Below are 26,417 nucleotides of genomic sequence, written 5' to 3'. Positions count from 1 at the left end.
TTTTGTATCTGCATAAACCGTACCAGCTTATTGCGTATGTGTCAGTTAACACGTAGTGTTCCCACTTTTCGTCGCGCAAACACGGCGGTGCGTCGTCTCCATCGGGCAGCCCGGCAGAACAACAAGCTTCAGAGGTTAGAACAACGGCCTCCAAGTGCCCTGTGCGTTTGCGCGTGAAGCCACATCAACATCAACATCATTTCGGCACCATGGCAAAGAACACCTATAAATGGCCGTGCCAGAGAGCGTTGTGGCGTCTAAAAGCGAGGACTTGCGTCACGCCGAAGCTCGGATAAAAAAGACGCCGGGTGCTCAGCATAGAAGAAAAATTACACATTGTTCGTGCTATCGAACGTGACACGAAATCGGCGCTGGCACGTGGCAGGGATCTGCTGTTGATTACGGTGTGTGGCATATGGAACGCGAAGAAGTTGCTCGGCAGCGCTGCTGCAACTGCGAAGAGATGTCGGCTACGACGTTCTACTTTTCGCCATCGTTGCCTCTGTTGTTGCCGAAGTGTCGGCTAGCGCCAGTGACGAGGACGACACAGAAAGCGACAGCACGGGCGATTCAGGCCTGACAGTGGCAGAAACTGTGCGTTACGTCAGCCTCATGAATGCAATCGTCGTGATGAGAACATCCCACCACAATGAAAACGGCGCCCCCCGACTTCTTCAGCGCTACCGCGCACGTGCACAAAGAATACGTAATGCCAACGAGGAATCTGCCATGCGAGTGTTTGCCAAGAAGAGGGGGCTGGCTGAAAAGCTGGCACGCAGCTTCAGTAAGTTTGAGGCCGCTGTCGTTGCTGCTAGGCCGCCGGGGCATCAAATGAAAATAACACTTTTGTCGCGCAAAGTGAATAAATACTGCATGTTTTTTTTCCCCTTTCATCGCACTCTCTCTAAGTTCCGTGTTCCGTTTTTGACAGGTAAGTGGGCGATCTCATGCTATTTCGGTTAAACAGTACTATTGTTTCGTACGTACTTATTCCGAGCTCCGGCCAACTACGGTTTAACGAGGTTTCACTGTACTTTCCCTTTTTTTTTTGCTTTTTGTTCATAGCTGGGGTTCAGTGTTTACAGTTATTTTTCCATAAAATTCGGCACACTATTTTAATTTTTTATTTTCATGTGAAAATAATTTTTTTTATGGTGAACATATTTTTCTAGATGAACTGCCAACTATTCCTGGTGGATTTTTTTTTTTTTTTTTTTTGTCTCAAGCTTACCATTTCTTTTTAATTATAAAAGTTGTTCACTTATTTTGTTGATGCTAAAACATACCACATGAATGCAGGACACAATGTCATATGGTGATGTGACTACGCTTAAGAGCAAGTGCATTTGATATTCAAACACAAATAGAATGAGATGTTATTTGTAACAATATGTGGGCATACAGCTCCAGCAAATAACAAAGAAAAGGAAAAAAATGTCCAGGTAGATGCAACCCTACGATATCAGTGAACTTGCTCAGCTCGTCTACTGCAGTGGGCGAAACGTGATATCCCCTACCATCCCTGTTTCAAGTTTTCGTCCCAGCAAAGAGCAAAATGGATGCAAAAAAAAAAGTAAACAATGTTTTGGTGGCAGGCTCACTGCCACCTTGTAAATTTGCTTTCACTCACCCTTTTACATTAAAAACGAATTCTGTGGAAAAAAAAACTTGACGCACTTTTTTCACTTGCTTTTCTCTCCCTTGTTCTCAGTTTACACAAAAAACATTGAACTCTGTTAATGGCATCGCTGCACTAAAGATGCCAGCTATTACTCAGTGCCTTCGATGCCCTTTGCTCATCAAAGTATTTTGTGCTGTATCTGCACTGCTAGTTGTTCTGTCAAAAAGTATTAAAAGCTAGTCACAACACACCACAAAATGCTTTCTTCTGTGTGCACAAGAAGTTTGATATTTATGTTAAGAAAACACTAGAAAACAACATCCCACATCTATTAAGTATTACAATCTGGACCACCAGCATAAAGTGAATTGTCAATGAGAGAAAAGAATGACAACACCTCTTATGCCTGATCACTTGGAAATTCTAGTAAAAAAAAAGAATGTGTTCCGTCTAATGCTCCAAAACTGAACTGACCTTTATCGGTTTTAAGACGTCCGAGTTGGTGTGGACTGCGTTTTAGGACACAGAGGCTGCCATTTAAACCGAAGTTAAACATGCGATAATTCTAAAATTACATCACCCACATATGAGAAAAGAAAAATGCAAACAAGCATTATTGCTTATTTTCATTTGTTCACATTTTCAAACATTGTCAGTAGCATATGCAAGTGCAATACCAATTCCAGATATGCAAACATGTATGCTGTCTGAAAATAAAAACAAATAGGTCTAGATAAGTAAAAAAATTATGCATTTAATGCCTCCATAATTCATTGTCTAGAGACAGGAATCTGTGTCACAGACTTCTATGGTGGCTTACACAGAGATCAGTGATGCAGGCATGAAATACTGATTCATTTTTTATGACCACAGCTCTTGACATATAAAAATCGAAAAGACCAGAAATGAACAGCCTGCCTCACATGTTTCAGCATTGCCAATGAATAGTCACTGCTATTTTGTGCCAGGTAGTCTCTTATGTCTCGGGAAATGTTGAGCATCTTCTTGGCATACTGTGTTACCGTGTCCAACAGCCTGAATGTTTCATTTGCCTAAAAAAAAAAGATTGTAGAGCATATAATTGGCTTCACTGACAAGTAATAAGTATAGAGCAAAGCACAAGGGTCCGAGCTTAAGGCCCGAGGCTATTGTGATAACGATTAACAATGCACAGCCTCAGAGTTAGAATGACGAAATAGTGGTTCACTGAACATAAGAAGCCACAGAACTGAAGGTCCTGAGTTTAACTTGTAGCAAGATCTGTGGAGGAAAGCCTGCAGTGAGCAAGCATTAGGCAGTTGACCCTCTAAGTGCCGTGAAGAAGTCTCACTCAGTTGCATTCATTCATTCATTCATATTTATTTATTTATTTATTATTATTATTATTATTTTTTTGCAATTAGTGCCAAGGATGAGTGTCTCATTCATGTGTTTGGGCACTCTTTCTAAGTGCTAGTAACAGGCCGGGCTGGTCCAATCCATTTTGACTTGCTTAAGGCATGCTAGTGGGCTAGTTGGTTAATCATGGTGGAATATGGCGGCGCACTTTGAAACAAGGACGGAACACAGCGTGAACACAGAGTTACAGTGCTTGTGTTTGTTCACTCTGTGTGACTTCCTAGTTTCGAAGTGCACTGCCACATTCCACCATTTTGACATGCTGACAAGTTCCTGCTTTGGTCTGTGGCTGCTAGATGGCCTACAGTCTTTGTTTGTCTATATTAGTCAAGTAAAGATCTTAAATGGTGGCTGCCTATCGCATCATGGTCGTACATTGCCATGCCCATCACAAAAGTGCAGAATTTCATTTGATTGAGTCATCAAGCTCCGAACATGATTTGCTTCTGCATGAAAGCATTGACAGTGATAGTGTTTTCTGTGTTATAAACACATCCAGTGACTGCGATTTCACCCACTACAAAGATAGTTCTGATATGGCATGGCAGTGAACGAAATTAGCATGGCAGTGGACGGAACCTTCCGCCAACGCCTCTTCGTTTTAAATTTGTGTATCTTCAAACACAAGTAGTGAATTTACTACCCCATGTTATGTATATCTAGAATTTGCAAAAAGATTGCTATATAGATGTGCAATAAAAAAAATTTTCTTTTCTGAATTCATTTTCGGATTTTTTGTCGGCACTCAGAGGGTAAGAGCTCAGGGACAAGGAAGAGCCAAAAGTGCAATAATCAGGAGACTAATCAGGGCAGGTCTTGGCACAAAGTGTTTGTATATGCTACTCAAGCTCAAGAGAGAGAAGCACAGAGTGGCCAGAAAAGTAGTTGCAAACAGGTGTGGCATGCAAGCCATATCTGCCACGGCAGCCGCATTTCGATGGAGGCGAAATGCGAAAACACCCGTGTACTTAGATTTAGGTGCACGTTAAAAAACCCCAGGTGGTCGAAATTTCTGGAGTCCTCCACTACGGCGTGCCTCATAATCAGGAAGTGGTTTTGGCACGTAAAATCCCATAATTTAATTTTTTTAATATCCGGCATTTTCCCACCAGAGTGGCAGTTCTCCGAGGTTGACCTTGGCAAAAGCCCATCAACATGTGCAAGCTGGGAATGAAGTGTGGAAAGGTGCCTCAATGCCACACAGAAGCCTGAGCATAATAACTTGTTTTGCCTTTAAACTAGGTGGCAGTAGCTAACATGCAACATGAACAGAGAGTTATTATTATAGGTTTAAAGCTTTTGGGTAAAGAAAACTTGTCGAGAAAGGGCTCCTGTAACGCGAGATGCTTTACCAATCACATGGCTGACATGACCACTCCACAACATATGTCGTAATTAACCAAAGGTATGACTTGAATGACTCAATTAGCCAAGTGCAGTTTAATATGCATCTACTATCTTTCAGGGTGAATACGACAGTTTTTGTTTTACTGGCAGTGACAATAAACAAATTGGCCTTCATCCATGATAATAATACTGCTAATATATGGTTGGCATGTATTTATGAGTATTTTTGTATCATCAGAGTATGTAATATACTTCACAAAATTAAATAATTTATATATGGTGTCTCCAAAGCTAAGCTTTTGCTAATATTACCATATTTGCTCAGGTAAAACCAGCACTTTTTCTTCAAATTTTTTTATTGGGTGTGGGCCTTACAAGAGGTAGGCTCACTGAAGCCTCAAACTGTACTCAGACTGTTATTCAAGATAACACTACCACTGGCGGCCAACTATGAAACCATTTACAGTCACTAACCGATTTTTTGGACAGGGACAATGCCACGAAAATGTCCAAATAAGCAGGCAGTCAGAAAAAATGAATTGCATCAGAGAAATGGATTTCATTTTTTGCAGTGCCAGCACAGCAGAATATACCAGTTAAATGCAAAGTGCGCATACCACAAATGCAAATTTGACTTCACGACACTGTTTAGACGGTGCTGCACAGAACTTTGGAGCTTTATTGCCTTTATGCCCACACAAGCTTACGTCATTTAATCCACACATGAATTTGGTAGGCATCTATCGTAGCTTGTGGCTGATTGCCCACAGACCTGAACTCCGCATCACACATGTGGCCATCACTCCTACCCTTGCACATGATCTCGCATCCAACTGCCAATGTGGTCTACTGGTACAAACATTTTACGGCTGAACTTCGCGTAACGACTTGACACCTGCCGCACCTGCCAGCTAGAAGTAATCAATTAGAGTCGGTGACCAAAGTTTCACTTTTGTGCCGAATGCGGGATACAGTGATAATGCAATTGTTGGCAGGACAACTAGCGCAATTTAGTAGCAACTTGCATAAATTAACCAGCATGCGGGTATGTGCATGGCACTTAGTAAGATCTTTCTTTTTCTTTTCAAAATTTTCGCATTCCAAAGTGGGGGTGCGGGCCTTACACAAGCAAATACGGTATTTAAAATGCTAAGCAAGCTACACACACACATGCTTTAGGCTCTCTCGAGAACACACTGTGTACAGAAAATTACAATCAGCAAGTGTAAAATTAAACTAAAATTCATTATTTCACTTTGAAAATTTTTGAATTTAGGGTCGGTACTGATATAAAAAAGTTAAAAACACTCATATCCCATGGCAAGTTCATCGTGTTTTGTTTTTCTATAATGTTTATGTTCTGACATATTTATCACAAAATTTGTCACTCAGGGCTGATAATTCCACATTCTGAGGTGGGAATCACAGTGGAAAGATACACACTGGAATAATGCACCTCATCGCATAGCCATTAATTCTTTCCCCCAGTGAGAGCAATGGTGCAACTGTCATGAGCTCCTGACGTGCAACCCTATGCCATTTGACAAAACAGGTAGTAGTTTTACTGACTTGTAATACAGGATACATGAAATATTGGAGTAGGGTTTTCCACTTTATTAGGCTGTCCTACACAAGATGGCTGACCATGCACCCGCTCACGGCCGAGGTAGGCTTGTAAACAGCGAGTATGTGTAAGAAAGAGATGGTGGAAATAGCAGCACCAGCTCGTCTGCTCCTGCTTTAGTTTCACTTTTTAAGGCAGCATCTGCCACCTTGTATAGGTCAAACTAGATGTGCAGGAAAGCGCACTTGCAGAATTTTACATATCCCCTATTTGTAAGAGCCTTTTTGTCACAACCTTTATGCAACATCATAGCCTTAGAAACTTTAAGAATTGTAGGCAATATCCCATCACAAAGAAAAACACTTAAAACCCATTGAAACCATGCTAATACAATGGTGGTTATGACCAAAAAATTTTATGGCTCAACATGTTTCAAGACTAGCCACATGACAGCATTCACTGATCTTAAGAGAAAGAAAAATGCAATTTAATTCACTGCAGTTAGAAACACGAAAGTGTTAGTATTGGTCCTATCCTTCACACAGCCCATGTAACTAGGTGCAAGTGCACCCCATTATCACATAATATGGAATATTTGTGAAATAAGTCTGCCATTTTCCATCAGACGTTCTCTCCATTCATAACAAGCCCACTGTAGAGTGGTGACTTCTAAACCTTAGCTTGGCCTGGTGAAGGAGGTTTTACTAGCTTAAACTTAGAAAGGGTATTACTACTATACTACTAATACTACTACAACTACTACTTTTAGATTGCTGTGTTAAGCACTTAAAAGCAACAATAAGTTTTGACATGTCACACTGTGCAGCCCTTCACAAAGCTTCAAATTTATTTACATCATCAAAAATTTCATCATTCACTCATAATTTAATTTATGATGACACATGGGCAGCATGCAATATGAAACAAGCACCATATAGACTCGTATAAGGGCTGCACTTTTTTTTTTTTTTCACAATTCTGACGAGGTGTGGCCATTACACAGGACTGAACCTTTCGGTCAAAATGGTGGCACCGCAGCTAGCAACTTGTCCACCCCCCACCCCTCCACCCCCAGTTCGCTGGACATACCACTGCATCAGAGGTCAACGTGCAGCTCTCACCATCTAGTAGCAACACGCGGTAGTACACAGCATGCGAAAATGCGCTGATGTGTGGTGCGGAATCGGGGCACTGAATGCGATTGCTTCTCCACTGTAAATTTTTTCCGACAAATTTTGCCTGAAGGCTGGCCATGAAAAGAGGGTACTAATCCCAACTTAAGTATATGAGAATAAATGCGCCCCGTAATTTACAGCACAAAGCTGAAAATTTTGCACAATCAAGACTGCACGTGAAGCAGAAACTCATACTTGCCTTGTGAACAATTAAATTAGCAGCAGTATTGTTAGGTGTGTAAAGTACTTTGGGGTTGCTGTACAGAACATGGACAAGAATTCCAATCTGCTCCTTCTGGTATTCTGAAATGCCAATATCTGAAACACAAGAAGTCCATAATTTAAGGCACTGGGCAAATGGCTAATTCAGCCTACTCTTCAATAGTGTTTAAAGAAAATTACCATAACATACCAGGACTAGATAACACACAATGACGTTTGAATCTAAGCAACGTTGTTCTCTTTGCTTCCATAGCAGAACCTCATCGTCATAAAAGCGAAATTTTAAAACAGCACAAATAAAAGGGAAAATATGCATTAGTTAAATTTTTATGAATGCCTATGAATCTTGGCAACACAGCTTCAATAAAAAATATTAACATACTCAGATTGATGTCTTCAGCATCACTGGACATGCTCGCTTCCGATTTTTCAACTTTTCCACAGACCATACGCTGCATTCCAAGCCAAATTCTCAAAAGGCCATACTGCGGCTTTGTCCTCTTGACCTGTCACAACACATTAAGATCACTCAGAGCCCGTCATCAAGATCAAGAAGACTGAAAGAAAAACCAACACCTCTATTGTTTACAAATTTAAAAATACTTTTCTTAAGTAAACTTTTATATATAGCAAGCACTTTGCTTGAGGAAATCATACAACATAGTGACCAGAGGCATGCGCAGCACTTTTCATTAGAGGGGGCCAAACTATATTGCAGGGCCCTCCCCCCTTCGTCTAGCTTTCCTTTTTTAAACAGCCTTTAAAAAGGTTGAAGAAAGGCCAGTACTTTAGGCCTATCTTCAACCCTTCCCCGAAAGGCTGCCTCTGGTGGGAACATCTCAGCTGTCTGTGAAATGAAACATCTCTTTATCAGACCTTATTTGCAGTTTTATTTGATCCGCAACATTAAGAAGAATACCCAGGCTTGGGAGCAGGTGAGACTGCTATACCAGCTTTTCCAGAAAAACCTGGCTATGCCTTGTCAGGATTGGGGGCTCAATCCCATCGCTCGAGATCCGTTGCCAAGATTGGAGTCCGGCATGAATTAGAAGGTAGCTGGCCCATGCCGTCGTCCAACTTAAACACGCTGAGGACGTTGATGAAGGGAAGAACTACTTCTCATCGAGAACGAGGAAAATGGGTTTATTTACAGAAATTAAATCAGTCTAACATGACTGCTTAAGAAAAAGAGTGTCAGTCCAACATGACTGCTCAAGAGAAAGTGTGTCAGTCCAACCTGACTGCACGAGAGAAGTGTGTCGAGCCTCCGCCCAACAGCCGTTTTTAAACGCTCGGTCCTTCGGCGATACAAGGCCGCGAATGTTCGTTTCGTCATCGCAAAACTAGCCGCCTCCCGCGACAAGGTGACGCACACACGCACGCAAACACACAGGTGCGAAGGAGAGCCGACGACAGAGGGGAGTCGTTCCGGGAAGCTCGGAGACATCCTGGGTAGCTCGTTGTCCCGCCGCGGCTCGCTCATGCGTAGCGAAATCAGGTTCGCACTGGGGACCTCGGGTACAATGGTTCGTCCGTCGAACCCGTTTCGTCACAACGGCGATGGGGCTGGTGTATGGGGGCGGTTTTCAGCACAAAGCCCGCTTCTTCGAACGCAGTCTTGCTGCAGCGACGGAGAGTGGGGGATGCGCGCCTTGTCCCCCAGTCGTAATTGGGTGGCAATTTTTCCTTGCAGGTCGCCATTCTTAACAGCGCCTCCATGGCCCGAAAAATCTCGACTGTCTAGCGCTGACAACCGCTAGGCAGGAAGAGAACGGCAGGTGGTCAGGGGGGGATTGATGTCTTGGCTCGCAGCGACCACTTGTGTATTGATGTCACCGCCCCAAAACATCCAACAAGGACAGGCAACTGCAAAATGAACCCCACAACACGGCTCTGCGCCGAGATGACGTGCATTGGCTCTCACTTTAGACTCGCTAGGCTTCAAAAAAAAAAAAACAGAAGTGCAGAAACAAAAAATGCTGCATTTCGCTATGCCAATTTCTGAAGCAAATTCCTGCTGACGAATTCAGCAATCATGGAGGGAATCCTGCTAAAAGAGAGGGGATCTTCTTCGCTTAATAAAATTAGCACTAGTAACCCTAAAATTTAGGCGGGACCCTCAAACGCAGAATTCAAATTAGCCTGCTCAAACCATCCGCATTGCTATGCAACCTTCCCTTCTTATATCTAACGGAGAAGTTGTACTCTTGGAGAGTGAGGCTCCATCGGAGCAAGCGGCCATTTTTGTGTGACATCTGATTGAGCCACGTCAGAGGACAGTGGTCGGTCTCGAAGATGAACTTCGCTCCGTACAAGTAACACGACAACTTCTGTGCGGCCCAAACTAAACAAGCACATTCCTTCTCTGAAGCCCTGTAGGCTTCCTCTCTTACATTTAGTTTACGGCTGGCATAGAGGATAGGATGCTCCTCGTTATCGTCGCCGACCTGACTAAGTACCACGCCCATACCTCTGTCGCTTGCGTCGCATTGAACTATGAATTCCTTTGTGTAGTCTGGCGCGCGAAGCACAGGGCGAGAAACCAATAGCGTTTTCAAACTTTGGAAAGCGTTCTCTTTGTCCTTATCCCAGTGTACGTTACTCGGTGCTCCCTTTCGGAGGGCGTCTGTTAATGGACTTGCCATTTGCGAGTAATTCGGAATGTACCGTTGATAGTACCCCACAAGTCCCAAAAATGAACGAAGGTCCGTTTTCGTGCGCGGCTGAGAAAATCCTCCAATCGTAGCTATTTTCAGCTCCGCCGGCAGTCTCATGCCCTGACCGACAACATGGCCCAGATAAGTAACCTGCGAACAACCAAACCTACACTTTTCCGCTTTCATCGTCAAGCCGGCTTCCCTCAACCGTGAGAACACCTGTTTGAGGTGCGATACGTGTTGTTCCCAGCTGTCCGAAAAAATTGCCACATCATCAAGATAGGGCAAGGCGAACTCCTGCAAGTCTTTTAGGACAATATCCATTAACTTAGAGAAGCTAAACGGCGCGTTCTTCAGCCCGAAGCTGAGTGCGAGAGGGCGAAAAGTGCCTACAGGCGAGATGAATGCGGCATAACGGCTGGCACTTTCTGAAAGGGGAACTTGCCAGTACCCCCGCACGAGATCTATAGTTGAAATGTATTTAGCAGCGCTAACTCTTTCAATTCGTTCCTCAATGTTGGGTATCGGGTAGAGCTGATCCCTAGTGATGGCATTTAACTTCCTGTAGTCAACACACGGACGAGGGTCCTTGTTAGGGGTTTCTACCAGTATTAGCGGTGACGTGTAGTCACTCTCAGCGGGCTCAATAACTCCCAACTCTAGCATGTGCTGTATCTCTGCCTCCATAATCTCTCTCTGTCTTGGAGACACCCTGTGGGCTTTGATCTTACTGGTTCGGTTGATGTCAGCTCAATTTCATGCGTTATCAGTTCGGTTCTACCCGGCCGATCGCTGAATCTGTCGAGATATTCCCCTAACACCTCTTTTAGCTCATCTAGCTGCTCGGGTCTTAGAGCGTGCGAGCTTACCGAGTGCTCGACTACTTCTTCTAGACCGATTTCAGAGTTGGAGGTCGCCCTATACTCCTTAAACTTGGTACTAATGCCATCCGGCTCTATGATGGTATAGTTAACGACTCCGCTCCGCTCTACATACGGCTTCATCAAATTACAGTGATATATCCTCACTTCCTTCCTGCGACCGGGCATTCTCAAAGCATAGTTAGTGTCTGAAAGTTTGTGCAACACCTTAACGGGCCCGTCCCAGTGAACTTCAAGCTTGTTCTTTCTTGAAGGTTTGAGGATCATTACCTGGTCTCCGGCGTTAAACGTACGAAGCCTCGCATTCTTGTCGTAATAGAATTTGGCGTTCTTTTGAGCTACTCCCATGTTCTTTCCGACTAGTTCTTGGGTTGCGCTTAGCCGTTCCAGTAAATTTAGCACGTATTCAACCACTGTTGGACTCTCACCTCTTTCCTCCCACATCTCTCTTAACATTCTCAGTGGAGAACGGAGTGTCCTCCCATACACTAGTTCTGCTGGTGAGAACCCTGTCGCTTCATGTGGAACTGTTCGCAAAGCAAACAAAGTTGCCGGCAGACAGTTCTCCCAGTCCTCCTTATGCTCGTAACAGAGCGCACGCAAAACTCGCTTAAGCACCGAATGCCACCTCTCTACACTGTTTGACTGAGGGTGATAGACAGAACTGTGTATTAACTTTACCCCGCACTTTTGCAAGAATGTGGAAGTCAGTGCGCTCGTGAATACTGACCCTTGATCTGCCTGAATTTCGGCAGGAAACCCAACTCGTGCAAACACTGTTAAAAGCGCGTCTACTACTTTGGTGGAACTGAGCTCTTTCAAGGGGATTGCTTCTGGAAACTTGGTAGCCGGACACAGCATGGTAAACAAGTACCTGTAGCCCGATTTTGTTTTTGGAAGAGGCCCTACCGTGTCTATTACAAGTCGTCTGAAAGGCTCTGTTATTAAGGGCACTACCTTCAGTGGAGCTTTCCATGTCTCTCCTGGTTTACCAGAACGCTGGCAGGCGTCGCATGATCTTACAAAGTTTTCTACGTCCTTGAAACAGCCAGGCCAGTAGTATTCCATAAGCAATCTTTCCTTTGATTTGTTTATGCCTAGGTGGCCGGACCACCCATTTCCATGACAGAGACTCAAAAGGTCCTCCCTATACTTAGTAGGTACGACTAACTGATCTAAAATCCTACCCTTTCGATCTCTGTAGTGCCGATACAACAAACCTCCTCTCTCATGTATCGTCACATTGCGCCTAGCAATGCCTTCTTTAGCTGTGTCATGTAATTTAGCTAAGCTCTCATCATTCTTTTGCTCAGCTGCCAGTGACTCTTTATCCACACGTAAGAGCTGATCAAAGTTCTTTGAGGCCGGTGATAATAACGACCCTGTCTCGCTTGTGAGTGCGTCAGCTTGCTCTTCCTGCAGGCTAGAACTTTGACACTCAAGTGCTACGCTCTCATTGAGCTGGTCAGCTGGCAGGCTCTCCTCAACTGTTCTTTTGTCCCTCGGGCCTAGCTCGGATTCGGGTATTGAAGTTATCCCCTTTACTGCTTCCGCTGGAGGAGCGTGTGCATTTTCAGCCGAAAGCGCCGCGATCTTACGAGCTTGGCCTCGGGTCAACGCTTGTACTATGCCCTCTCCCAGTTTGAGCCCTTTGTCACACAGTAACTGATTCGAACGATTCGAAAAGATGTAAGGATACTGCAGTGACAAAAATTCGGAAACTGCAGCCTCAGTCTCTAGCTCCCCGAATGGTCCATTGATTTTGACTTTGGCCATGGGCAGACACACGCTGTGTTCTTCTACAACCTGTTTTATCCATGCTACTTCTCCGGTGAAGTCATCTACCGTCACGTAAGACGGATGGACAATGTCCATCGTGGCGGCACTGTCTCTTAGCACTCGGCATGGTTTTCCATTAACTTGCAGGTCGTGAAGATATGGACTTAAAAGTTCCATATTCTCATCCTTTTCCTCCACGTAGGAGAAAACTACGCTAGACTTCTCGCAGTTTACAGCTATATGTCCCAGTTTGTGGCATTTGTAACAGCGCCTTGGTCTAAAAGATTCAAATTTTCTTTTCTGTTCTTTTTGTGCGGTTTCTCCGTTAAGTTTCTCCTCGCTCTTTTCTGCGGGCTTTTCCGCCATGTCTACAGGCTCCGATCGTCTAGTCTGCGCACCCTTTTTGAACGGAAATGGTTTCCGCGGTCCATTTCGACCGTCCCAGTTTCCCTCCTCGGCGTTCAACTTTCTACGGGTTGCGTACTCTTCGGCTAATTCAGCCGCCCTTTCCACAGTGTTTACATTACCTCTGTCTTGCACCCACAGTTTCACAGCTTGGGGGATGGTTTTGTAAAACTGTTCTAGACACATGCATTCAATGATCATGTCTCTGCTGTCGTACGCTTCCGCGCTTTTAAGCCACTCGACTAGGTTGGCCTTTAAGCTATATGCAAACTCCGGATATCCCTCGCTATCTTTCTTGCCTGTGCTCCTAAACCTTTGCCGAAAAGCTTCGGCTGAAAGGCGGTATTTCTTCAGGAGACTCGCCTTAACTTTTGCATAATCATATGCATCCTGTGCACTCAATCTGGCGATTACTTCCGCCGCCTCACACGGCAACATAGACAGCAACCGCTGTGGCCATGTATTCGGGCCGAAGTTCATCTTCTCGCAAGTCCTTTCAAAATTGCTTAGGAACAAGCCTATGTCGGTCCCGACCTCAAATGGCTTTAATAGCCTGTCCATGAGGTACGATTCTGCCTCACTTGATCGTCCCAGAGCGCCTTCACTTCCTTGAGACAACTCCAAACGTTTGCTTTCAAGTTCAAGTTGCATTTTTGTTAACTCGCGATCTTTATCGCGTTGCTCTCTCTCCCTGTTCCGTTCTTCTCTTTCCCGTTCTTATCTTTCTCTTTTCTCTCTCTTTTTGAGAAGTTCCAATCCCATTTCAATATCTTCCTCACTGGCCTGTTCGGAAATGATATGCATTAATTCTGATCTTAGCATTTCCTCGCGTACATCTAGGCCCAGTTCCTCACCAACAATCAACAACTCGTCTCTCAGCAGTGTCCTTAACCCCATGACTGCTGCTTTACTGCCTTGATTCTGCTCTCTAAAGCTAGCTAGGAAAACACAACCTAGCTAACACACAACAATCTAGCTTCCCTACAGTTCTAAACAGAACAACCACAAAATGAAGCCTAGAGAGTCAAAGCAAGAATCAAGCACTCACCGCAGATACAGCACCATGTCGCAAAGTCCATCTCACCGCTGTCAGCCAGTTGTCAGGATTGGGGGCTCAATCCCATCGCTCGAGATCCGTTGCCAAGATTGGAGTCCGGCATGAATTCGAAGGTAGCTGGCCCATGCCGTCGTCCAACTTAAACACGCTGAGGACGTTGATGAAGGGAAGAACTGCTTCTAATCGAGAACGAGGAAAATGGGTTTATTTACAAAAATTAAATCAGTCTAACATGACTGCTTAAGAAAAAGAGTGTCAGTCCAACATGACTGCTCAAGAGAAAGTGTGTCAGTCCAACCTGACTGCACGAGAGAAGTGTGTCGAGCCTCCGCCCAACAGCCGTTTTTAAACGCTCGGTCCTTCGGCGATACAAGGCCGCGAATGTTCGTTTCGTCATCGCAAAACTAGCCGCCTCCCGCGACAAGGTGACGCACACACACACGCAAACACACAGGTGCGAAGGAGAGCCGACGACAGAGGGGAGTCGTTCCGGGAAGCTCGGAGACATCCTGGGTAGCTCGTTGTCCCGCCGCGGCTTGCTCATGCGTAGCGAAATCGGGTTCGCACTGGGGACCTCGGGTACAATAGTTCGTCCGTCGAACCCGTTTCGTCACAACGGCGATGGGGCTGGTGTATGGGGGCGGTTTTCAGCACAAAGCCCGCTTCTTCGAACGCAGTCTTGCTGCAGCGACGGAGAGTGGGGGATGCGCGCCTTGTCCCCCAGTCGTAATTGGGTGGCAATTTTTCCTTGCAGCTCGCCATTCTTAACAGCCTATGCTCTTGAACTACAATTCCATCAATGTAAATAAGACCCTGTGGCAGCATGTGCCACAAAGTTGCTTCCTGTTTCATTTTGCATTACAGAAACTAGCAAGTGTACAAGAAACTTGTGCCCGCCCCTCACCCAAGCAAATCAGGAGGGGGGGGGGCATGCCCCCCTCCCCCCATTGCCCTCTCTGTGCGCACGCCTATGATGGTGACAGAAATCTTGACCAGCATGTGCAAATGAAGTGTATCTATGTCAAAATTATTGGCTACATAGCATGCTTTGGATAGTACTCACTGACTTGGTTTAAGGCATAGAATGGAATGCAAAAGAAAAAAAAGCATAAAAAGCAACCTCATTCACTTAGGGAAATAAAACATTACAAGTGAATGTAAGCCATTCCACTTTTTTAACACTTTGTAACAATATATTCCAAAATTGAAAGTTGATGTCACCTGGTCCAGAATTTCACGGCTGTTTGAAGGAGTGCTCTCATCTTCCAAGGTGGTAGCATTACGAGGCAAAGTAGAGTTTGTGTCATTGAGATTGTGACATGCATCCTGAGGCAATTCCAAAGCCAGCTCTGAGATCTCTTGAACTGCAGTTTCGAAGAGGTTAAACCTATGTAACTGTTAAAAAGAAAAAAAACATTCAGAAAGTAGTGGATCACATTTCCTCCTGAACATTAGCACGTCTTTCCCATTCCTGCCTTTTCACCGCCAGCATTTTCACTTTGTTTCCTGTGTCATATCACAATATTTGTCAGACAAATGACACTGCACACGGCAGACATAATTTTTTCAGCACACCAAAGGTGGCACTGCCAGCACAGTTGCAAGGTGGAAAAGGATGGCTACTACAGTATTATGATTAACTGTGAACTGATATAATGATCCTATTTCCTGCAGCTATGAGAAACATTGGCTTTTGCTTTCTGTTGCTGCTGTTACCATCATCACTGAACATTTCTAAATTGCAGGTGCCCAATCTCATTATATGTGAGTCACTTTTTCTTATTCATTAAGCTTAAGCCTATGTATGATACAATAGGCTTATAAAATGGTAATTAAGTCTTGCATACATATTACATCATCCTTCTAGGTTTTAGTTATGGGACTCGTGGCTCTCATCTCTCAGTCTATTCCATGTCATACCACAGTGACAATCATTAGATGGCACTGTCTGAAGTGAAAGACAGCAGCAGACAGGTTGTCTCGATCCCACTTAAGAAGTAAGCACAGCCGGCAAATATTCAAAAGCATGTGAAACATGTCTATTGAGAATATATATTATCATGTGAAACTGTGAAAAGGTGGGCACTTTTATTGAGTACATTTATCAGCACATAAAAAATGAAAAATACAAATAAAAATCATAATTGGGTTGTGCCTGATAGGTATGTGACAGTTGTCCAGGTTGCTATGGAGCTGGGCATCAGTGCTGGGCCCACAGAAATGAGCCTGCACAAAAACTTGACTGTGGTCTGCTCGCAGTGATTGCCTGAAATGTTAAGGCCCTCACCACCTCCCCCCAAAAATCAAAGGGAATGTTGCAGTCAACTCTTAGCCATAATAAATGCTGATGTGAGCAGCTTTTATAATCAACTGGTGACTGAAGATGACACATGGTTCTACCATTGGGACCATGAGAACAATAAAAGACCATATCCTAGAAGAAAACTTCTCCACCAATAAATTTCAACATGGCCATAGCAAGAATCTTGGGTGATGAGGACGGTGTTCTGCTGATTACTAATCACCCAAAACGATGATAATGGTACCTATTATGCCCATATGCTGTGTCCGTTAATGAAGCCATTAAAGAAAAGGGCAGATAAAAATTGAGCAAACATGACTTGTTCCTGCACAAAATATGCCTCAGCCCACACATCCCATGTCCACACATTTCACGTTGCAGAAGAGGAATGCAGTTTTGAAGTTGCCAACTACCCGGCTTTTTCTCCATACATTGCCCCATTTGGTGCTCTTCTTATGTCTGTTAACTAGAAGCCATCTAAAGAAACACATTCAAGGATGGTGTTTTCAGAATTATAAAGAACTTAAAAAAGGTTATTGAAAACCATCTTGATGGGTGAAACAGTATTTTTAAAATTATGAATCAGATAATAAGTGATGCATGAAGTGTGCCGACACTCAAGTGGTGTTCAATTAAAAAATTGAACTGTTTTGTTCCCAGAGTTCTCACTATGATGTCAGGCTTTTAATTTATTAAATACACCTCATAACAACGCTGAGGAATAGATTTCATACCACCACTTGCTTTACTTTTCCTTCACCTTGGTGCTGGTTCCTGAAAGTCTTGTGCACTGAACTTTTTCTTATATTGCAATGGATGTCTCACAGGATAATGCTACTCTTAGCACTTTTATTTTCTTATGTTACTGTGAAGCAGTTGGTTGGAGTGCCACCTTATAAAAGAAGGGATCATAGGTTTGATTTTCACTGGGGTGTTTTCTTCGATCTTTCTATTAACAAAAAAAGGCCAGCACCTAATAGTCACAAATGTGCATTGCAATTGAACATCATAAAAACACCTACTTCTGCACAGTTCCTGGTGGCATGCAAGCTAGAGAAAAATTATGCTGAGAAAACTTACTTTCTATAGAAGTGGCTGTTGAAACAGGTTAAAATGGATTGTATTTGTTGGTGAAACACTAGACACCACATGGCTACAACTATCTGTTTGCCACCTAAGGGACATGCCCGGCAAAAATCAGTGACCTTTTGCGAAATTTATGATTTGAACCACCACAGTTCTTTGCAGCAGGCTGGCACAGCCCAGGTAGTTTGACACAGGATGGCACAATTGGCACAGCACCTCCATCCCTGGAGTTCTGTTCAATGCGTTAATAAACTTCAACCTAAAATAGCTTATTTTATGAGGCAACCATCCCCTGTATTCATTCAGTGCCTTTGTGAACTTCAACTAAACGTGACCTATTTCAAGAGGCAACAATTCTTTGCTTTCATCTAATAAAGCCTCTCAAAATTTACAGCAAACTATGCCAAGCACTATTACCAGGTGACAAAGAAAAATAGAAAACTAGGCATGTACTTACATCATCCGCAAGCTTTTCCACTCTTTTGTGGGCTACGGACAAGTTCCAATGGTCAAGAGCAAGCTGTCAAAGAGAGCAAAACATTTCATACCATCACAGGACTGTGTGTCAGGGCAAAGGCCCATCTGTGACAAATGACTGGAGACTAAACAGCAGAATACAAATGAAGTGTAGGAGGTTGACCGTTAGGTGAGGTGACTACATTAGTGAATACGGTAAACCTCATCATAACAGCGCAATGTGTTGGCGGGCTAGTTGGTGCATTAGTTAGTAGCGCCTTGTCCTGTCGTCTTTCTTGTGTCCGTTGTTTTGCACTAAACAAAGTATTCATGAACTCATCATAGCAAAACAGCTAAAAAATAATTAATAGATATAATGAAGTAAGCGTAATTTATCTTGAAACACCCACAGAAGCCAGTGTATTTAAATTACTATTACCTAAGGCCCCCACTAAATCTCGTTTTGCAGCAGTAAAATTCCATTAAATCGACATAAACCTTTTATTAGTTCATAATTATATTTACTGACTATTTTGCCTCATTCAGGTCAAAATCTGGCAGCATGTGTCACTGCTAGTAACTCATCTGACGTGCTTGTTCAAAACTGCTACAAGCTTTTGGACATCTGGCAATGTGCCTAAGTGGCTGTGCTGCTGATTTGGTGGCCCCCCTACTTCCGCACTCTACCGCTGCCGGCTCCCACACACTGTGCACTTGGTTGCGCACCACGTACAGTCATGCCAGAGTGAAATGCAGTCAGCAGAGCGCATGGCTTGCAATACATGCTGTGCTGTCTAGTCACGGCTGCAATACTGCAATGAATGGCGTATGCACAGTCAAGGTGCTTGCACCATTGTGTCCTACTCTTATGTCTTTGGCAGTCACTCAGTTTATTGGCATTTCCAGAGCGTGTTTGCAGGGCACTGCAAGCTTCTGATTTCCTGCAATGTTCCCTGCTGGATGCCTGCATAAAGAAAATGACTTCATTATTTAGAAACATCTGCTGCATCCAGCGATGAGTATTGAATCAAATCAGATGATTGCAGTACTCTACCAAAAAGCTCACAATGCATTAGGTCTAGTAATTGGCTTATCGGTGTATGCTTGCTGGAACACATATGGCTTGCTTTTAAAGAGGGAAGAGATAAGCACCAGATGCTTCTTTTTCACATTATTCAGCCAGCTATGCTCATTATTTTTACATTAATCCTGGATCCATGAAAACAAGTGTACACTTGTCATCATACTGTCTGATGCACCTTTTTTTATAACGAGTCTTGCCTTTAGATTGATTTTTCAGGTGCTTAAATGTGGTTGTCCTCAGCGAGCCACAGTTCGCTCAGCCAGTAGACTCGTCGCGGCACCCGCGGTGGCTGCAGTATCTATGCTACGTAACAGACCGCAGCTACATGCCACTGTAATGCGTACGCGCAGTGCTTGCTTTATGCACGACAGGACTTGAGTGCATGCATGCGTTCATATGGTCCAGTCTGGCTATGCTACGTGGTGCAGACCGGTTTTGTCCTGCACCAGCTTGACCAATGAATAGTAGCTACATCCAGCTTAGGCATTTTGAAGTGCTATCAACAGCTCAATACGAAGCGAAGTCTGCCAAGGCATCTAACCAGGAGCGGCCAACACATGCTGGCAAGTGCGCGTGTGGTCTGACCTTAAGTTCTGCATGGTTCGAGGCTAGCTGAGCATTGAAAACTGGTCAAAATTAGCAAGACTCAATGGCTATGACACCAATAAGCAGGGTGGACAAAGTTTAATTCCTATGTGGGTGTGAGCAAATGATAGTAGACTTCTTCCGGAAGTACGTAATTCTTATCGAATTTCAAAAGCAGATTTTCGCTTACCTCAGCCTGTTTACTAAACTGCCTCAATAAATATACACAGTAACAGTAGGAAGAAGTGCACTGATCCAAATACCCTTCTAAATTGATGTCGGCTATGGGCCAACAGCAGCCGCATACGAGAATCTGCTATATTACGAAATAAAGCAGCCCAAAAAGAGTCTGAAGCAGGCTTCTGTTGAAGAGAGAGAGTCTAAGAAAAAGGTGACTTCATGCTCCGCTTGCAAGCTCCACGTGTCGTGCACAACTGCAAAATTTGGCTGAGAGATTCACAGCAGTGTATGCTATCCGCAGACTGTTCTCTTTTTTTTTTTTTTTTTCACGAAGCCTGAGGGATGGTTCAGGACACCTTTAAAGAGTTGCCAACAGTGATCCAGAAAGTGCGTGTTTTTTTTAAGACAGTAGATGTGGGGCCGCATATGAACTAAACACAAACAACACTTTAAAAGAAAAAAAATTAAGGTAACAGAAATTGTGATCCTTTCAAACCTGTACTTTTTTTCTGAACACTGCAGCTGCAAAGTTTATTGCATTGTGTATAAAATTTAATGCATTAATGCACATTACACATTGAAATGTCAGTCACACACAATGCCGACAACAAAAACTGTCATCAATGAAACTTAATTTGAAATATTAGTCTGCAGAACACAGTGAACATATATTTATGTGTAATTTAGAGTCACGTATTTATGTGTGTCCTCTTTTTGTTCTTTCCCATTTTCTTTACATCTATCTTACTGCAACTTTCCTTCCTTTGTCATGGCCATGGGACAGCTTAGGTGCCCCATGAGAAGTGAGACAGTTACAATGCCAGCAGTACTTCATTTCCTATCTCCTTTTGTTGTTCTTATTACAACAAATTACTACTACTACTACAACTGCGAATTCACTGCTTTGCTCTCTTCTGCCATGGCATTGCTTGCTTGGGCTCGCTCACCAAATCGGAAAGTATTACTAGCCAATGTGTCTTCACTTTTTTATTTAGGCCATAACGGACACACTCGTGCACAGTGACTTATGTAGGCAGATTCTGTGCTATAACAGGCGCCCTTCTTTTGGACAATACAATGAATGTCGTTACACGCAAAAAAAGAAGAAAACTGTACATTAGACAGTGTTGCTCAAGAGTGGAGAAATTAGTGCAATTATCTTTTTTCTATATGATGACATTAATTTTTGACACTGTATGCTTTATCATTTTCTGAGAAAGTTTAGATCACTGAAGACATATATTTTAGGGGACATTAATCCAGAATAACGTCCGACCCGATTTTGCACTTTTTATGCCTGATCAGTGCACAGTTGAATTATTTTCTCATATCTAAGGTAGGTAAAACTAAGAACATTTGTCATTTCTGGATCCTTGGGGCTTTACAGCTTAAGGAAGCTAAAAAAGTTACACAGCAACAATATTAAGAAGACATTTTTTTTTTTTTTCATCAAGTCGGATCATGGCAAATGGCAGTGAAATGATGAAATCTCGAATAAATGCAATAAAAATGCGTTTTCCTTACTGTATCAGCAAGTTTCTTGCGGTCTACTTGTCTTTTCAGCTCTGAAGACAACAGTGCTGTTTCACTACTTGTAAGGTTGCAGAAATGGATACGAAGATCAGTCTAGAAATGAGGAATGCAAGCATCCAGTCAGACAGCCACAGCGACACTAAGACTTTGGACAAAAACAAGGGTTCATTCCACAAAGGACTTGAAACAACTAAAGGAAAAACTAATATAGTTTATAAAACCTTACATCTAATATTCATCAAAAGAAAAATTTTGTTTTGTAGTTGAATAAATGAGCACAGCTTTATAAACAGACACACATTTATTTTTCATACAAGTGCTGCTGATGACAAAAGAAGAAAATGGATCATGAGAGCTGTTAAGAAATTAAACTTCCTTGATGCCAGGTTCTAAAAAAAATTTTTTACATTACATTTTTGAACCAGAGAGAAGCATTTTGATTCACACACCACATCAAACAAATTTTTTCAAGTTTACTGGCTCAGTAGGAAACAAAAGTGCTTTTTTTTTTTCACAGACAAATTATTTGTTCTGCTGCTGCACAATGCAAGCCAGAATGAGACAAGGGTTCCTAAATGCAACAATTAAGGATAACTGTTTCTGGGTCATTAAACACTCTGGCAAAAAAGTCGTCAAACCATTTCATATTTTTACATAATTACTTTATTTATAAACACATCTTAAGATATTGTTTTTCGTTATAATGTACTGTACTGAAGTTCAAAGGCAAGGTGCCCAAAAAACACACGGGTAGAAATAGTGTACACCTTGACATGATCTGCTCATGTTGGGTACTTTCACTTTCAGTTTTCGGGAGAGGATATTCTGCTGGCAGCGGGCAGAATCATTCTAAATAAATTTTGCCAGCAGTTAGTCCCCATTGACTGGTTTCGGTCAGGCCATGAGGGAAGTGAGAATTTGTGCATGTACCATGTAAACTTATCATTATTTACCATACTTTGGCAGCACCTTAAGGACACCAAAAGGGGCAAGAGGCAAAGCTAGAACCAGGACTGGTGCCAAGGCCGCTGCCTGCTGAAAGTATATAAGATCGTTTGTCTGCAAACACTCCTGGCATGCTCTGGACTAAGCCCTCAACCCACAGACTGTCCTGGTTCCAGCTTTGATCCCCTCACTCCCCCTTAAGCTATGGAAGTCCTGTGTCGCCCACTTTATTATAATCTTAGGTGTTCAACTGAGGCCTCCACTTGCCTATATTATCTGACTCTGTCAGCATTAGTGACTTGATCATGGCTAAGCAATGAGGACAAACTGCCAGCAAAATTTATTGCGAGTGACTATGCCGGCTGCTAGTAGAATATCCACTCCCTTCATTTTTAAAAAATGTTGTATTAATTAATTTCTATTGAAAATGTAATAGTAAAATTCCCCTGAAACAAGCCCTGATAATATCTTTTAACTTGGCTTTAATTACTATGCACAACAATGGAAAGAACAATAAGCCTTTTCCCAGAAAACTAAACACATGCATGTTGATAACCTTGAAATGTCACAACAGTGGCTGCAAACAGCAAATACGCAACTGGATCCTACACAGAAGTTCAAGTTTGTATACAGGTCACGGTTGTCAAATCTCTTATTCTTCTTGTTATATTATGGCAAACATTAAAGAGGCATGAGGGTCATGAAAACTTTTTTTTTATTTTTCAACATATGTTGCTTAAATTTTGTGTGCAGATATATTGTAGAATGCCGATTTCAAATATGTATTTAGATTTCAAATATCTCAATTGGAAGAAAAGATATGACAGAATACAATAGTCCTAAGTACGTCATTTCTTACGGGTAATTCTTGGTAGTAATTTCTCCTTAAAATAAAGTGTTTTTAAGAATATGCAGACATTTCCAAAGGCCCACTGCACATTATAAAGCTAAGCAAATACCAATAAAGTAATTGTGATTATCACAAATAAATACCGAAGTTGGGAAGAAAAAATAATGTGGCTTGCAAGAGATGTACTGCAACAGGATAGCTAAGAGTAAGCATGTATGTTCCTGGATGTTCAAATACTGCAAGTTAGTACTTGGATGTTTGTATCTGTACTTTAGCCAAAGTTATGAAATTCTAAAGTTGCATGCAGCTTTACAAATGTGAATTCTTGTTGGTGATTTCTACAGGATTTCAAAATATTTCAGTGTCCTAAGACACTATATCATAGTTTTTTTGCACTCTCTGACTAGCCTGCATTCAGGGAAAAAAAAGAAGAATGACGATAATTGAATGAGTAGAAGGGACACAGTGCTGATCCCAACATTTGAGACATTAAAGAAAGGTATACTTGACAGAAACAAACAAAAAAAAAACTAGAAAATAATACTGGGAAAATATAAATTTCAAGCTTCAAAATTGGGAAATAATAATTACAGTATAATTAAAAACACTAAATTCTTCCGCTGATCTAGATATTAGGCACATGTATGGGCCCCCTGCAATGAAGTTTGGCTGCACATGTCGCGCCACCTAGCAGCGGCGGTGAGCCCCTGCGAGTAGGCCCTCACCGCCATTTCACCATTGCCTGTACTGCGCTCAGGCCCGCTTGGAAGCCTCCGTTTCCAATTTTTTCAATTGATTCACCACGGCCTCTCGGCAGCACATCCATGAGAAGTGTAAACCATAAGAATAAGTGCAGATACTGCTGCGTTAAGGATTGTCACAACCGCGAGGGGGGCGTAGGCGTCAAACTGTACCGGTTTCCTTCAAAACCGTGGAAAGCAACCCAGCAGCTCAAGTGGACCGTCGCGGTTCATGTTGCTCTTGCGAATTTTTGTTAAACGAACTAAGACATAAATGCAAGAAGAAAAAAGAAAGAACCAGCAGCATCTGTAAAAACATACACTAAAGCGACAACTGCATAAAAACGCGTGAACTGGTTCCCACTGTTGTAAATAGGTTTAATAGTCGTTTAGCTTGCCTCACTCCAAAACAAACGCGCAGTGGCTGTTACGTGTCAAATCTAGCTTCATAAGCGCTCCGTCCTGGAGCTTTGTACGCACTGTGCTTTTTTGTTGTGCATTAATAAGTCAACATGCAGCTTCTTTCTGCACCAAGACCAAGACGCAACTGCTGGAACCGGGCTCATTCCTGCCGATGTTTTCACACGCTTAAAATAACCGAACTAAGGTTGGAGTGCACCACAGCACATGTTGAGTATTTGCAAATGATCATTTTTCTCGCGCACGCTAGCGCACACTTATTCAGTCTTCGCGTTGCTTAGTCTCAGCCGATTGCTCTCTATTATGTTTCAGCGGTGACGACCTCTCACATTCGAGCCCAAACGACAATACCAGAATACGCTCGAGGCACTTTGTCAACGGAGAAAAAAAGCGCTTACCTGCCAATTAGCCAAAACCTCAACAATTGTGAGGTGCAAGGCACGCTCCAACTAATGAAGCAACAAATTACAGTTGAAAAACGTCTATGGCTGTATTTGCTCACTTAAGTGGCATAAAATAATGATTTGTTAACTTACTTTGAGTTCAACGTCGTAAGCATGCTTGCTTTGTTGTGACAAACACTTTGCCACCCGCGGTGATTGCTTAGTGGCTATGGTGTTAGGCTGCTAAGCACAAGGTCGCGGGATCAAATCTCAGCTGCGGTGGCTGCACTTCGATGGTGACGAAATTCCAAAACACCCACGTACTAAATAGGTGCACGTTAAAGAATCTAGGTGGTCCAAATTATTCCAGATTCCCCCCCCCCCCCACGGCGTGCCTAATAATCAGATCGTGGTTCTGGCACGTTTTATAAAAGCCCATAATTTATTTAGTTTAATTTAAGCACTTCGCAGCGATGTCCGCGCTGTTTACTTCTGTGCCACGACATTAATGGTTATAGTCGTAAAGTTGGCATCCTTTCTCAAGTGTCGGTGGCTGAAAATGGGCCTCGATGTTTTTTATTGCCTTAAAACCACAATTTAGAACGACCGACTTGTTCCAAGCGAGCGCCGCAAAAGCGCGTCTGCATAGAAGTGGCACCTTGGTGTTTCACGGAACTGACACAGTGGTGCTGACAGCCGAGTCGATCGCTGCATTGCCTGACCACTGAAGGTAGCCCATAGACTCCTAACAGAATCTGGAATGCACCAGCACGAACCTGCGTACTCGCGAGAGGCACGGGGATCGGCATCGGCACATCATCTGCGGCCTCCAAAGTAAACCTACATGCGGGGATAGAGGGGAGTGGTTAGCTTCGCTGCTGCATTATTGCCGATGCGGTATGAGATTGCACGACGCAGTGACTTATCTCTGGCACGATCTTGTCGGCTCGTCTGAACCTTGGTATAACCACCTCCCATTTCAAGCCGTAGGAAGCAGATACGGCTTGCGCTTCGTTTTTTGTGGACGTGTGTTCGGTTTCTTTTTTTTTTTTTTTTTAGAGAGGGTCGATTTGCCGCTTACATTCGTGAAACTATGAACAAAGAAACGGTGTATCAGCGGTTTTCGAAGTGACCCACTGCCAGGCCTAGCAGACAAGCTCGTTTGCTAGGCTTAGCTGCCATAGCAACAGCCAATCAGAAGGCGCCTCTCAGTGTGTTCACGCACTGAGCCAATAGGAGGGCCACGTGCATCGCAAGCTTCATCAGACCGGCCCCTGATTGTTTTATGTTCGCGCTTTTTCTATGCAGTCATTGTTGGCAAGGATGCGGGAATTGAAAGGAGGCACTTTCAGCTTTCAAACGATACCAAGCATGACGGCAGCGCTCAGCGGCGGGAAAGACGAGAAATAGCTCCGTGAGCTCCGGTGTTTCTGTGCAATTTTGGCGTCAGTTCTCACCGTCCGCGCTGACAAAATAATTTTCTTTTGGACACTAGGGTACGTTTCGAGGCAAATCGTTTTGATACGGTGTAGATTAGGCATTTCAGATGCCGAAACAAGTAGTTCCGAAAAATCAATATTTCTTTTTTTCGATTTTCAGTTTTTAAGACCCGCATCCCCCCTTAAGCTGTGGTATAGCTCACATGCAAAACCGCAATACCCCGAACAGTATACCTAGAATACCTAGAAACCGCAATACCTAGAAGCAACAGCATTTCATCTTACCATCAACAAAAACTTTAAACCAA

The 26,417-nt window shown here is 43.2% G+C and overlaps 1 protein-coding gene across 1 annotated transcript in view; it reads right to left on the bottom strand.

Annotated features, from left to right (window-relative positions):
- The window catches only part of LOC126547921 (ATP-binding cassette sub-family A member 2-like), a 292,596-nt gene that overhangs the window by 199,224 nt on the left and 66,955 nt on the right, over nucleotides 1-26,417 (bottom strand). The window contains exons 8-13 of the mRNA XM_050195975.3: nucleotides 21,324-21,425; nucleotides 17,952-18,014; nucleotides 15,328-15,501; nucleotides 7,710-7,833; nucleotides 7,305-7,423; nucleotides 2,545-2,673 (exon numbers count right to left, since the gene is read on the bottom strand). Coding sequence (XP_050051932.1) covers nucleotides 2,545-2,673; nucleotides 7,305-7,423; nucleotides 7,710-7,833; nucleotides 15,328-15,501; nucleotides 17,952-18,014; nucleotides 21,324-21,425 — 711 coding nt within the window. The remainder of the gene's footprint in view (nucleotides 1-2,544; nucleotides 2,674-7,304; nucleotides 7,424-7,709; nucleotides 7,834-15,327; nucleotides 15,502-17,951; nucleotides 18,015-21,323; nucleotides 21,426-26,417) is intronic.

Source organism: Dermacentor andersoni, chromosome 1, assembly GCF_023375885.2.
Source record: "Dermacentor andersoni chromosome 1, qqDerAnde1_hic_scaffold, whole genome shotgun sequence".
NCBI lineage: Eukaryota > Metazoa > Arthropoda > Arachnida > Ixodida > Ixodidae > Dermacentor > Dermacentor andersoni.
Note: the sequence above shows the minus strand (reverse complement) of the source record. Positions and strands in the feature narration are given on the sequence as shown.